We start from the raw sequence: 14,594 nt of genomic DNA on the forward strand, positions 1-14,594 counted from the left end.
AATGGTTTCAAACCATATTGATTTGCTGGGTGTTGCATTTTCTTCTCTATTCATTTAAAGAATAAATAAAGTAGATTAGTTAATTGTATATATTATTTGTGATATTAAATAATGATAAGATCTGAATAATTTTTGAACTTGCTTGTGAGTTTGACAGTTTGTGAGCATAATTTTAATAAAGTGTCAGAAGTTTTTAATGGTAATTTTTATGCTGTTATGAGATGATTTCTGCTGTTATTTGGTTGGTTTTTGTAAATTAGGCACAAAATATCTGCAGAAAGATGCTTTATAATCTAGAAATCTGACCATAAGATTAATATACAAGTGTTAAAACCAGCAGTTCTCAATCAGAAAACAGCAATAAATTGTTTGGTAAGGGGCTTATTAAATATCTGGTACTGTTGAGGTACTCAGTATCCATAGATTTATTATGGGGAGAAGGGAGTTTTAGGACGCAGAATGTTCTGGGGGCTCTTGTGCTGAGAAAAGTTTAGAACACGTGGTATAAACACTCATTAATCTGTATGTGAACAATATAATGTAAGTGCTGTTAACGTGGAAATAATACGTGTTTTATATTTGTTTAATAAATGTGTTTTTTTCATACATTAATATTTGTGTTTTGGCAACAACATGGACATTTGTAAGTTTGGAATTGAACTGAGTAATCAAATCAAGGTGTGCAGTAGGTCTGAAACTTGCAGAGTTAGGATTGAATGGACAATGTTTTTAGGTTTGAAACTTGCAAAGTAAGGATTGAATGGACAATGTTTTTAGGTTTGAAACTTGCAGAGTTAGGATTGAATGGACAGTGTTTTTAGGTTTGAAACTTGCAGAGTTAGGATTGAATGGACAATGTTTTTAGTATGTTACAAATAATTATTACTTTCATTTTAATAAATTTGTTATGGGCTAAAAAAACTGTATATATATTTGATGTTAAAGTTAACTATTTCTTTCACCTTGTACTGATAGTTCGTAATGCAGGAGTATAATTATTGAATGTAGTATACAGGAATACTGAAAAAAATTGTAGATGTGTATTTTGAAGGTTCTAGAGGTAATGCAAATACAACATGCAAACTGTACAATAGACAAAAGTATTATTTTTAAAATGAACATCAATTTTATCTTCATTTTGTCTAAGGCTGATGTTATCGGTTTAGAGGCATGTCTTAAGCACATGGACTTTTGTTACATTTGTACATTTTCTAAAAACTTGCCACATACTGAATAGCTACCTACACATGGTAAGTTTGGAATTTTGACCAGCATGCTTTCTCCAATATAGGATTACTTCACTGGATCATCCCAATGCATATTAAGTTCATATAATTTTTGATATATTTTTGAAATGTTTCTCAGTTCATAAATTAAATTATCACTAAAAAACTCCATTAATTAGAAAATAATCTTTATTTCATAATTCCATTAAAATATGGTATGAAAATATGCACATTTTATAGATAGATGTATGTCAGAAGGCTGTAATTGTTTTTCAAAACAAATTTGGATTGACCCGCTACTTTTAATTTATTTTATTCGTTGGTTTTAGTCTCCAATTTTAAGATGGGAAAAAAAAGTCTAAATTGTGCTTTTATGTAGAACAATGGATGTTTTGTTAAGAATTGTGCAGTTATTTCAAGAAGCTTTATGTGGGAAGTAAGTACTGGTTGTTAGTTGTTCCTGTTGTTTTATATGGTATTGTGCAAGATGTATAAAATTCCTTCTGTTAGTGAACCAACTAAAAGTGGAATTTATAATGACAGTTTTCACCCTCAGATTCAAACTCGTACATTATTTTAAGGGCATCAACCTTGTTTTGTAACCTGTGAAGCGTGGAACTGAGAATGTTTTAAATAATTTAGTTCTTTGTCTTGAGAATTTACCATGGTAGACTATTTATCATATATATACATGATTATATTTGATTTTACTTTACCACAGAATGGTTGTGATATCTTTAAGAAGTTCTTTTTTTTGTGTTATGTTTCAACGTTCCTAATCGTTACTATTTTATGGGTCAACAGTGATAAATAATTTAACAACTGCAAGTTCTTCTTTTGTGGTTCTGTGTTGTTAATATTCATTGTTTTATTGCTCAGAAACAATAATTGTATTTAGTTTTGCTATACATTAAGATAAAGCTGTTTTGATGTGAGGTAGTTTAGGTACAAGTAGAAAGTTTTAAATATTGCAAATCATTTTAACTAATAATTTTCCCCTTAGAAACAAGGAAAAACTTTATGAAATGTTATAAGGAAATAAGAGCTTAGCATATAAGACATGTCTCTCTTTAATATAGCATTTGTAGTCATAGTGCCTTGAATTCTTTGTTTAACAACAAATAATAGGGGAAGTGTTAATTTGATATTTTGTATTGTCTTTAGTCCATGGTTTTAACAATCATCAAAATGCTTTCTTGCTTCCCCGGACTACCAAGTAAGGAAAAATATTAGTGCTCACTAATTTGGAGAAAGAATAATAATAATAATGTAGCTGTGTTTCTTTAATTGTATTCTAAAATGTATGTCTGAAGTACTTTAATGTGTAGAATAAAACATTCTTCAAAATTCATTGTTGACAAACAAAGACATTGAACTAGTTAGATATCATTTTAATGTCTGTATTTTTATGTAGTTTGACAAAGTATTAGTTTTTACAACAAATATATATGTTGATGTTTGTATCCCACAAACAGCTTCACGTATTTTGCTACTGACTTTCTTCACGGTATGTTGCATTAATACTGTCAAGTTGAAATGACTAACAAATTTAAGAGTTCACCTGATTTGTTTTTTACTTGTTTATTTGTTTGGGGTCTGAGTTTGTTTACTAGTTTTAATTAAATGTGGTTAAGGCACTCTCTTGCAATGAATTGTGCAATGCCAAACACGTGGACAATACTGTTTATATAAATTATTTCTTTGTTTTGCAAATGTTTATTTTAAGAAACTCTTCAGAAAGTATTGATAAAAGAGAGGCCTAATTATTATTTTGCAGAGGAAAGAAAGTTAAATGATGAAGAGCAGCCACTGCTAGTGCAGTTGAAGTGGCACAAAGATGACAGGGAAGGACGGTTTCTTCTTCGAAGGATGGATGAAAAAACCTATGTAAGATGACAAAAATAGATTAGTGTGCATAAAAGTATACTAAAAAGCACACCAATAATGCGTCTTTAGTATAAAATATTTATATTAAAAATTTAAGTCACAACTAAATAACAATTTGTATGTAACAAATTAAGAATATTTACATTAACTCTTCAACTTGCCTGATGGTTTATTGAAAAAACATATGTTTTTATTACAATTTGTACAATGAATGTATTTAAACAATACTAAAACTGCAAAGTCATTGCATAATTAGAACTGATACATTGTAACTAAAAAATTAAACTACAATGTTTATTTTTTAGCTGTGATCTGTGTTCAGTTATACAAAATTATTACTTTTTAATCTGTGTTATATCATTTTAGCAAATTTAACCTGAAATAAATTGTACAAAATTGTAAGATGAATTTGAAAAAACTTTGCAAAGTTTAACCTATAACTACAACCTTTACCCAGTACTAAATAAAATCTCAAACATGTTAATGTAGAATAAACAAAAAAAACTGTTTTCCAGATAAAACCATGGAATGTGTGTATTCACATTTATAGACATGTTTCACATACTAGCTGGCTTCTTGAACAGTTGGCTGTTCTTTGCTACTGAGGCAACAGAAAGAAAACACTGCTTTACAAGATGAAGATAAAGTCTATATTAGTAATGTGTTTATTGTCAGAACAGGATCCTAGCATAATATTTTGCAATCCTACTTTCATTATCCCCGTATTATATATTAGGAAGGATAACTGTTTTAAGAGGGCGAAATCTGCATCACAATTTTGAAGAAATTACAAGCACATACCTGAATGAAGACAGTCTTGATATTGAACAGAATAGTATCGTCTGTTTTCAGTTTTCTTTGTGAGGACATGATATAAAGCAGACGTGACACAAAGTAGATCTTGCAGCGTCAAGTAAACTTTATGAAAGGATGAAACTTGCAGATGCAATATAAAGTAAACATTAAATGAAGTGATATGTACAAACATACAAAACACTTTCACAAAATATGAAACTGTTACCATTAAGACTAAAGATAGTTACGGTGATGTTTTAAACTTTTTTCTTAATAATAAAGATCAAATGCAAAATTGAATAGCCTCTTTAAGAATAAAATTGAAATAAGTGTTTTCCAATAATGTTGAGCTGCTAATTAAAGAATGACTTAAATCTATGTGATTGTGTGTATGTGTGTGTGTGTGTATTTATCTATATGTTTACCTTTCCTGAATTGTTTTGAAAGTGAAGCACATGTGATTATTTGTCAGTACAATCTTATCTGTAAAGAGGTTTAACAAAAGTAGATAAAAATGGCTTCATTTTGTCACTGGATATATTTGAGGCAGTTGATGCAATCTTTATTTGTTCACAAAGAATATTTTTAGCAATGCCCTATTTGGCTAAAGAGATATGCAAGTCACATTTTCTCAAATTATGTTTTTTTAAAGTGATAGAAGAATGCCTTTATAGCATAGCTTCTGCTTTTATTAAAAGACTTGTAAGTACCAGTGAAAGTTTCATTTGATGGTTTTCAAACACTGCAGACAAAACTTTTGTTAATTCATTGTCATTATAATCTAGTGGTAAATAAAATCCTTTTTTGCTAATTAACACACAAAAGATGTTAGTCAGTTATACATTGCTAAGCCTAATTTACTCTAAGTGGAATTTTTAAATTTGTGATATGTCATATTTGATGTACTTTATCATAACCTGTTCTTGTTTCAGGTAATTCTGAAAACAAGTTTGAATCTGGTTATTTTTTTCTGTCTAGGTCCTGACTAGACCTCTGTGTTATGTAATAACCTAAATTTTCACCCATATGGGTGTAGTTTTAATTTCAAAAGTAAAATCACTACATATTTTGCAGTATTTTTTTAAATTCTTTAAAAATATATTTAAAACTTGCCATATCAAAAAATATTCATTCAAGGTTTTTATTTCGTAAATTATTTTAAATTAAGAAGCTTCTCAGTGGAATAAAATATACTCGGTGTGTATATGCTGTTAGAAACTGAGTATATTCCTTCCAATCTTTCCTAAAATCAATAGGTGTTTTTCATATAGTTTTTATTTTTAGTTCTGTTCCCGTTGTACTTAACAAATAGAAGAGTTCTTTCTTTGTTTTTTTTGTAGATACCATATGCAGTCATGGACACAAGTGAAAACAATACAAACAACAGTTTCATCAGGAAGTTGTCCAGGAGAGAGAAAAAGGAGAAAAAGAAAAAAGATAAAAAGGAGAGGTGGCAGGTGAACTTTGACATCAATAATTGAAGTTTTTAGATTTAATAGTATGAAAATATGTTAGTATTAAAACTTAGATGTCTTGGTAACTGTTCTTTCTGAGATATCAGTTTTGTTTTTGACCAATTTTGAATGTTCATTTCTGTGTATCAACGTACATTGTTTTTCATTTTACACAACACATAGAGTGCATACAAACAAGATGAAAGAGTGAAGGGTTTTCGGCTACGAAAAATTACTTTGGAACTGTTCGACTAAAATTAGAGGTTTTAGGTATGGTTCTGGTCACTATAGAACCAAAGTATTTGTTGCAAGTATTACATATAAATAAAAAAGAATGTCTCTTTGTTTAATTAAACATACCTTTTAGTAGGAAATAAAAGAATTTTCTGGAAAGAATATTTTATTTCACATTTATAATGCTATTTAAGATATCTGGATACTGTAGAATTAGAAATGTTTGGCATGAATATTTATTAAAAATACATGTATTCTACATACTTTAAATAATTCTAGCTTTTACTTTGGTCTGTATGCTTTAACATTTTTCTCTATTGCTACACATTTTTACCTTTTTAAAATTGCTTTCTTTTCTTATCTTTTGATAAAAAAAACAACAACTTGAATTTATCTGAAACATTTTTGGTCATATTAATGCATTGTTTTATCCATTTGTATGTAAATTTTAGTCAGTAACGTAATTTACACATTGAGAAAATTTTAAATACCAGAATACTTCCTTTTAGTCAATGTTAGCAAATTTTGTGTTTCACGATAATAGCAGACTATAGTTTATATAGTTACAATTTTTGAGTATTTGAAAGTCTTAATTAATGCTGAACTCTTTGCATAAGTGACAATTTTGTTTGTAAATGTTATTAATGCATTGTATATTATTCTCTTTTAAAATTAGTTTTTAATTATTTGGTTGACTTGAATTATTATTAACTTAACAAATCTTTGTTTAACAAAATGACTAATTAGGAAATGTTCAATTAGAATTTATAAAAATTAAGGTTGTGATAGTTAAATGTTCTCATATTATTAATGTTATATATAAACCTCTTTTTTTTTTTTTAGCATACAGTGTATACTTTATCTAGTGGTGTTGTAATGCTCATTGTTTTGAAATATTTGCAGATGACTGTAATGACTTAGGAAGGAATACTCTGTTATAATGTTTTCAGAGTCCCTCCTGTACAGTAATTGGTTTAGTATAGAACATTAGAGCTAAAATTAAGAAGTCAGTTTGTTAATGTTATGTTATTACAGAAAATTAACTTGATAAGTGGCATATATTATGTATTTACTGTTCAAACTGATTATGGTTGTTTCTAACTGTAACTACCACATTAGTCATTCTTTGTAAACTATAATAACCACTTGAGTCACCTCTAAGTGTTAGCTTTACAGACATGTGGATCATGAAGGAAAAACATGGTCACGTAATTAATGTAATGTAATAATGTAAAGTAGGCACACAGACATTTTGACTCATCTTCCAGTAATGTTTTTCTAGATATTATATTAACTCTTAAATTTTCTAACTTCCCTACACGTTCTTCTAAGTATAACATTGGTTCTCACTGGTAGTGTTAGTATAATGTTTCTAGAAAATATTTGGAGTCACTCAAACAAAATATTCAGATAACTTCTTTTTCAGTGGTGACATGAATGTCTTGTTGAGGAAAATTTTAATTGTGTTACTGTAATGCTTAAATGTATTTTTTCTTAATGCTCAAGGATACGTTTTTAGCTATTGGTGGTAAAATGTCTGTGTTAAACCTTTGTAAAGTGGTTGTGTATGTGAATATTGTGTATAGCTTTATATTTAGTGGAAGTACTGACATGTTATTTCAAGAGTGACTTTTGATGAAGCTATATTAAGTTGGTGCTTGGATAAAGCACTAGCAGAATTATTTTAAGCTTCTGGCATAAATAGTCTTTTAAAAGAAATGCACTAATTGCATTGCTTTGATTAAATTTTCTTAAAATTAAGTGTTAATATTTAGACAAATTCATGCTGGGATATTATAAGTGTAATGTATGACTGTTTTATTTTTGGATCTAGTAATGAATCATTTTCTTGACATGAATGTAGGTAATGTTTTAGATAAGTGCCTTACATTCTACATTTTAAGAACTAAGACTGCAACACCCCACAAGGGTTTTCTTATTCCCCTGTTCATGAAATGTTGGGAATAGGAAAAAACAGAGTGTGCAGTTGTGGAATAAAGTAAATTTTATATTATCTTGGTTTGACCATGGAAAAGGTTTAGTTTCTGAAAATTGTGTTCTTTAGAGCCTAATTGTTTATATTATAAATATAGCCTTTTCAAAGAAACTTTCACTTCACAACTCTATTTTGTGTTATTTTCTGTTTCTAGGGGGATGATGAAAACAAAGATGGCATTGCGGAAAGGCTCTACTCTGAACTTCCAGAGACAAGTTTTACTCGTTCTATATCTAACCCTGAAGCAGTCATGAGGCGGAAACGTCAACAGAAACTAGAAAAGAAACTGCAGCTGTTTGGACAGACGGGTACTGATGCCGGTAAGGTTTTAACATATTTTTATTTATAATTTCAAGAAAGATGTAATTCATTTTTAAATTGTTTGTGTAAATGACAGTTTTTGGTAAAATAACTGAAAGTGTAAAAGTAATAAATTCATTTTGGGTCAGTTCCGTTTTATGAAGAGATTGAATTTGAAAGATAATTTTCTCGTTTCACTCAACAGTCAGCATGTGTTTTTCACAAAGAAACGTGTGTGTGCATATTTTAATGTTATGCTTTATATTAAGGGATATCAAAACATCACGGGTATACTAAAAGTTCAGTTATTCAGGAGAGTGATAAAACTAGTCATAAAGTTCTCAGTTAACAGAATTTAGGTTTGCATTAGTAATAAGCAAGCAGTATACTTATAACCACTTGAGGAAATTATTGTAACTTATAAGGATTACCTTCCTAATTGCACTAATTAAAATTTATACATGTATATCTTTGTTAAAAGTTAGCTTTAATGGGAACAGTCCTTTTGAGAAGAATTACACACTGAATATATGATCTTGTTAACATCGTGTTTAGGTGGTACTCTTAAGATCTATGGAGAATCTCTCAACAAGGATGTGCCTTACAAGACTTTACTCTTGTCCACTAACGATACAGCTAGTAATGTTGTAAAAGAAGTTTTGGAAAAGTATGGCAGAGAGAAAGAAGACCCACTTCAGTATTGTTTGGTACAAGTAATCATTCCTACAGTGAATAATGACAATCTTCATTCCCATTCACCTAGTCCCAGGGAATACATTCTAGATGATGATGATTGTCCCTTGATCATTGACAGACAGTTTAACACTAAGAAAGGTAAGAAGAATGTGTTTTTCAGATTTTGTTGTTGTTTTCTCCTGTTTTGGGGTTTGTTACTGAGATTTTATACGAGACAGTTTTTTGTTTGGTTTTTTTAAAGTGGAAGTAAGTTGATAATACTTACTATTTTGATGAAATTTCCACTTTGAACATGCTGTGTTGTATTTAGAGAGTGCAAATAAAGCAATTTCATCAGAATCTTAGTTTTGATTCTCAGAAGATAGGGCTAACAGATATCATTAGTATTCAAATGGTTTAAAATTTTAAACTACAAACTGTAAAACAGTAAGAAGGGAGACAGGAGTTTCTTTATGAACTAATGATGTACATTTGTCTTTGAGAGTTCATCAGCATTAGGTATTGATTTTGTGTGATTTAATTTTTCAGTAATTAAAATCAGGGTATTGTTTATTATTCGAGGCACAACTTGTGTGATAAAACATGTTAGTTGGGTAGAGAAACTGGAAGTAGTAATGATAATTTTTAATAAACAGACATCATTTCCATCTGAACAAAAACAAGATTTGCAAACTATTTTAAAGTCTATTTTAATCAGTATTAATCCTCTGTGATTTCACTTGAAATGGCTAGAAATAGAATCAGTGTTTCTGTTGGGAGAGTCACCCATCATTGATTGATTACCATCACTTCTCCAGAATATACTTGTGCAGTATCAACAGTTATGGATTCTTAGAGTCCCATCTTTATAAAACATGGGTGGCTTTGGTGATTCTGCATGTTTTACTGGGTTTCACTATTTCCCTCAAATCATGTAGTAACTTCTGTTTTATATAAACACTGTCTTTCTGTTGTAGATTTAATGGTTTTAGAAACATACATTTCTGTGTTGATATGCATATGTAAAACAGGGCTTAGAAGTGCCAGACAGTATCATAAGGAAAACAAAAATGTATGAGGTGAATAATTTTCATGAAACAAGGTAAAACCCACGGAGTATTACTTTGACCATGAACAGGGACATCAAATTATATTCTGTGGTTGAGTGATACACCAGGCTAATTATATCTTGATATTATTTTTGATCTAATTCTTCTTATTTTACTTAAAGGTTTTTATGATATCCCATGTTTTGCTACAGATAAATTTATCTTTCAGACTATGTCTTATTTATATTGAGAGTCTGGGAATGTTTTCAAAACTTTATCACAAATCAAATTTTGGTCTGTAGTATACATATGTGTGTGTGTGTGTGTGTACTTCATAACATTGGATAACTGTCATGGTTTTCATACAACAATCTTCACATGCATTCTTATAAAACAAATCTGAAATTAACCATGTGCAAAATGTGACAATATGAGTTTTTATATTAGTTTCTGTTTTCTCATTTTTGTTGTTATTCATAGCTGCAAGTTTTGTTGTCAGTTTACTCTGAAATTGAAAATGATAAAGTTTGTATGACAGTTAACTATCGCGAGTAGAAAAAGGTAAAGTTTTCATGATAGTTAACTGTTGTGAGTAGAAAAAGGTAAAGTTTTCATGATAGTTAACTGTCATGAGTAGAAAAAGGTAAAGTTTTCATGATAGTTAACTGTCGCAGAGTAGAAAAAGGTAAAGTTTTCATGATAGTTAACTGTCGCAATAGAAAAAGGTAAAGTTTTCATGATAGTTAACTGTCACGAGTAGAGAAAGGTAAAGTTTTCATGATAGTAGTTTTCAAAAAAGGTAAAGTTTGCATGATAGTTAACTGTCGTGAGTGTATGCAAAGGATAAAGGTTAAAGTTTTTTAGAAAGGTATTGGCATGTTTTTGAACTCTTTGGTTTTAGCTTGAAAAAGGTACCATTACCTTTTGGACAGGAAGCTACAAGGTTAAAGTTTCTATCTATATATGACACCCCAAACATATAATAAACTAGATAAATCATTTGCATATAAGGATTAAATTTAGATTTGGTGTTTTGCTAAAGCTTTGCCTTGAATGTTTTACCTTTTTTATTTTGAAGCTTAAGAGTACAACTTTGAATTCTTAAAATATCATTGAATGTATGTTTTTTTTTTAAAAACTTAATGCAGTAGTAAGTCTGAAAATAGTTATTCAAGATATTATTATCTACAATAATTATAATATAAAATCCTATTTGACCTGTTTTATAATAAGGAAGTATGTACCAGTGTCTGTACATATTGCTTATGGCATTCAGATTGAGGTTTTGTGCATGATTAAGTAAGAGTAACATGTATTACTACATTTAATCACATTTACTGCATGTGTAAAATCACAGTATTGTTTGAAGCTGAATCTCTGTCTAACATGTCTTATTCTTGAGGGAATAACATCAGCAGTCAGGGTACCATCAGTTTTGTGATTCTCTTCAACACCATTGACTAGAATGCAATTCACTTGTTTTGGACTCTCAACTTCTTTCACTGTTAATCCTATATATTTTGACAATAACACAGTTCCCATTTCTGACACATTACAACCTTTAGTTCATTATTGCCAAACAGTTTAAATTTGTATCAATCTTTAAAATCATCCTTCACTTTTTGTTATCCAGTTGTTTGAAGTTAGATTTCTTTTTCAGCCTGTTGTCTTTTAAGCACCTACACATCTACTGAGACAACTTCTTGTTAACGTGTAACTGAAGGTAGTATTTGCTCATGCACTTACATCTAAATCATCAACAAAACCTCTGCTGGGTTGTTGTGTATTGGGCAAAGAACATACCACAAGTTACTTAACTTTTGAAGAGGTATTGCTAACAGTACTATTTTCATTTGCTCTCTTCAGATTTTATGTACAGCTTCTATTGGAATGTAGTAATTTGTCTTAATCTGAGAAACATAGTTGTTTTCACCAACACATTTTTGTTTTCTACATGTTTGTGTTATGGCATTTCTGCTCTATGACCCACAACTTCCACACCACATTAATGCTGGGAACAATATTACTGCTTATATCTTTTATAGACTATTCTGGTGTAGCACTGTCTGATTTGTTAGATGATAACAACTTGCAGTTTAAACTATTAACATGTACTAGTGCAATTAATTTTCATACATAAAAGAAAAGGAATCATGTTATGTTTGTATGTTAAAATTATTTTCCTGTACTTTATATTGGAAAATCATCTTAGGTTTAATGCCTAACTTCAGTTTTCTACTGTATTTAACCAAGCTTTATAAACATTACAAAATTGTACTCATCATATGTATAACTGGACTACTACCAGAATGTGATGATATATTAATTGTTGGGCTTATTAACAAAGAAGGTATAATTTTAATTTAGAAATGTTTCTAAATTTTTTGACTACACAAAAAAAAAAAAAAAGTCTTATCAAATATAAAACATCAGTAATAATAATAACAGTGTTGCAGGGCTTTCTGTTGGGTTGAAAAGTTATTTTAAATTGTTTTTGACACATATAGTCACTAGTGTTTATTGTATAATATTATAACCTCATTCATTCACACACACACACACTAATATATAACTAATAAATATAATAAGAAAAAAAACAAATCTCAAATTGACTCAGTATGAGCTTTCTACATGGTTAGCCATGTGCAACAATTACTGTGGCATCCAGTCTTTGTAAGTAAACATTAACATGTACTTGAAATTCTTAATTTACACTGGCCTAGGATGGCCAGGTGGTTAAGTCTCTCGATTCGTAATCTGAGGGTTGTGGGTTTGAATCCCCATAGCATCAAACGTGCTCACCCTTTCAGCCATGAGGGCATTATAATGTGACAGTCAATATCACTATTTGTTGGTGAAAGAGTAGTCCAAGAGTTGTTGGTGGGTGGCAACGACTAGTTGCCTTCCTTGTAGTCTTACACTGCTAAATTAGGGACTGTTAGCACATATAGCTCTCATGTAGCTTTGTGCAATATTCAAAAACAAACCAAACCTAATTTAAAATAGCATGTTATTTTTTATTTAATGTAATATCTTGCTCTAAGCAGTATGAAGTACTAATTCAAAAAAAAAAAAATTAAAATCCTCATTTGACTGGGACTTGAACTCAAGATGACTTCTTGAGATAAATCACTGAATCTATTTGGATATCATCAACAGGCAAAAAGAGCATCATGAACACAAATCAGCTTTTATACAAGGTGCAATAAAAAATTCTAAGACTTCACTTTTATTCCAAAGAATAATGTACATACACCAGTATTAGGTTATCCCCTTCAAAGTAATCTTCCCCAGCTGATACACACTTGTTTCAATGTTCCTGCCATTTTGAGAAGCAATGCTGGAAGTCTTTAACTGTTATGTGACTAAGTTCTACTTTTACATTATTATGGATGGTTGGAATGTCATCAAATCTCTTATCTTTCAACTTAATTTTGATTTTTGAGAACAGAAAAAAAGCACACAAGGCAATATTGGGAGAGTATGGGGGGTGTGGTGTTAGAAGAATGCTTTTTTCTGCCAAAAATTCTTGAACAAACATAGCAGCACATGAAAGTGCATTGTCACGATGAAGGAATCGGTGAACATTCTCTCACAGCTAAAGTGCATTGTCATGATGAAGGAATCAGTGAACATTCTCTCACAGCTTATGGAAATTTCTTCTAACTTTCTCCCTCAAGTGAATTAAGACCTCTTTATAAAAGGCCTGGTTAACTTAAATTTTTTCTTTCACCTTAGTGACTGTTTCATCAGTGGACGATGTCGACGGATGCCCAGAATGCGGGTCATCTTTGACCGATTCCTGGCCATCTTTAAAGTGTTTTATCCACTGATAAATGATAGCCTTACTTAAGCAATCATCACCAAAGGCAGTTCCTAACATTTTGAGGATTTCTGCTCCTCTTTTACCATTTTTCACACAAAATTTGTTTTTCTTAACATGGGTATAAGGTTTGGAGAAATGGCTTGTTCGTGGGGTAGATCACTATTTGTACTTTGTAGACACCTCAGTGAAGCTTGCTGCCTCTGTACTGGCACCTGTAATAGAAGAAACCTTAGAACTTTTTAATCAGATCTCGTATATATAAAAATAAGACTTGAATAGTTGGAATAAGCTAAAAATATACTAATAATTGGAATTACTAATTATTTAGCCTGAACATCCTTAAGTGAAAATAGTAATGAGAAGTCATACAGCAATGTATTGATTTTGTCAATGTTTTGATTATGTCAGTGGTTTGTATAATTGAAAACACTGATTCTGATTAGTTGATTATTTTTGCAATATTAACTATTTAATTGTAATTTCAATTATGTGATTAGTTTATTTGTCATTAATCAGTATAATCAATGCTCACAGGTAATTTATTATTTTGATTATGATGTATATTATAATGTGCAACAGTGGTTAGTACAAATATCTTATGCATATACATCTTGTTAATTGTAGTTACCTCGAGGCAACTGCAAGTTTTGAGTCTGTTTATTCAAAACTTATGAACAGTTTGATCTAAATCAGTTATGAAAATTGATGTTAAAACAACCTCTCAGCCTGTCATGGTTTTTAACTTTGTGTGTTTAGATCACCGTGTCCATAGTCCCCTAAATAATCCTAAGCCTAACTTTTGAGCCCGTGTCCATAGTTCCCTAAATAATCCTAAGCCTAACTTTTGAGCTTATTATTCTGTAGGTGAGTGCTAGAAGCTAGAAACAGAGTTACTGTTCTGCACAATGAAATTAACACACTTTTTTTTATATATATAGTCACAACAATACCAATAATACAGCAAATGTTTAATTGAGAAGTAAACTATTATTGCTAAGCTTGGGAAAAATTCTTTGTTTTTATGAATGATTTCTGCATTTATTAATTGTATTTGATAGAATTTTTTGAATAAGATTTACCTTTGCCATTTTAAAAATTATATCTAATTTATGTTAAACTTTTAGTGGTTCTTCTGAACCACAGTTTTGGATG

At 30.1% G+C, this 14,594-nt stretch overlaps 1 protein-coding gene across 5 annotated transcripts in view; it reads left to right on the forward strand.

Moving 5' to 3' along the window:
* Positions 1-14,594, forward strand: part of cno (adherens junction formation factor afadin) — a 125,686-nt gene that overhangs the window by 33,602 nt on the left and 77,490 nt on the right. For all 5 annotated transcript variants that reach the window (XR_013012984.1, XR_013012985.1, XM_076451786.1 and 2 more), the window contains exons 3-6: positions 3,004-3,113; positions 5,249-5,365; positions 7,747-7,912; positions 8,448-8,726. Coding sequence is in view for 3 of the 5 variants with exons in the window: in XM_076451786.1 (XP_076307901.1) it covers positions 3,004-3,113; positions 5,249-5,365; positions 7,747-7,912; positions 8,448-8,726 (672 nt within the window). In the remaining 2 variants the exon portion in view is untranslated. The remainder of the gene's footprint in view (positions 1-3,003; positions 3,114-5,248; positions 5,366-7,746; positions 7,913-8,447; positions 8,727-14,594) is intronic.

The sequence above is a fragment of the Tachypleus tridentatus genome, chromosome 8 (genome assembly GCF_004210375.1).
Source record: "Tachypleus tridentatus isolate NWPU-2018 chromosome 8, ASM421037v1, whole genome shotgun sequence".
NCBI classification, from domain to species: Eukaryota; Metazoa; Arthropoda; class Merostomata; order Xiphosura; family Limulidae; genus Tachypleus; species Tachypleus tridentatus.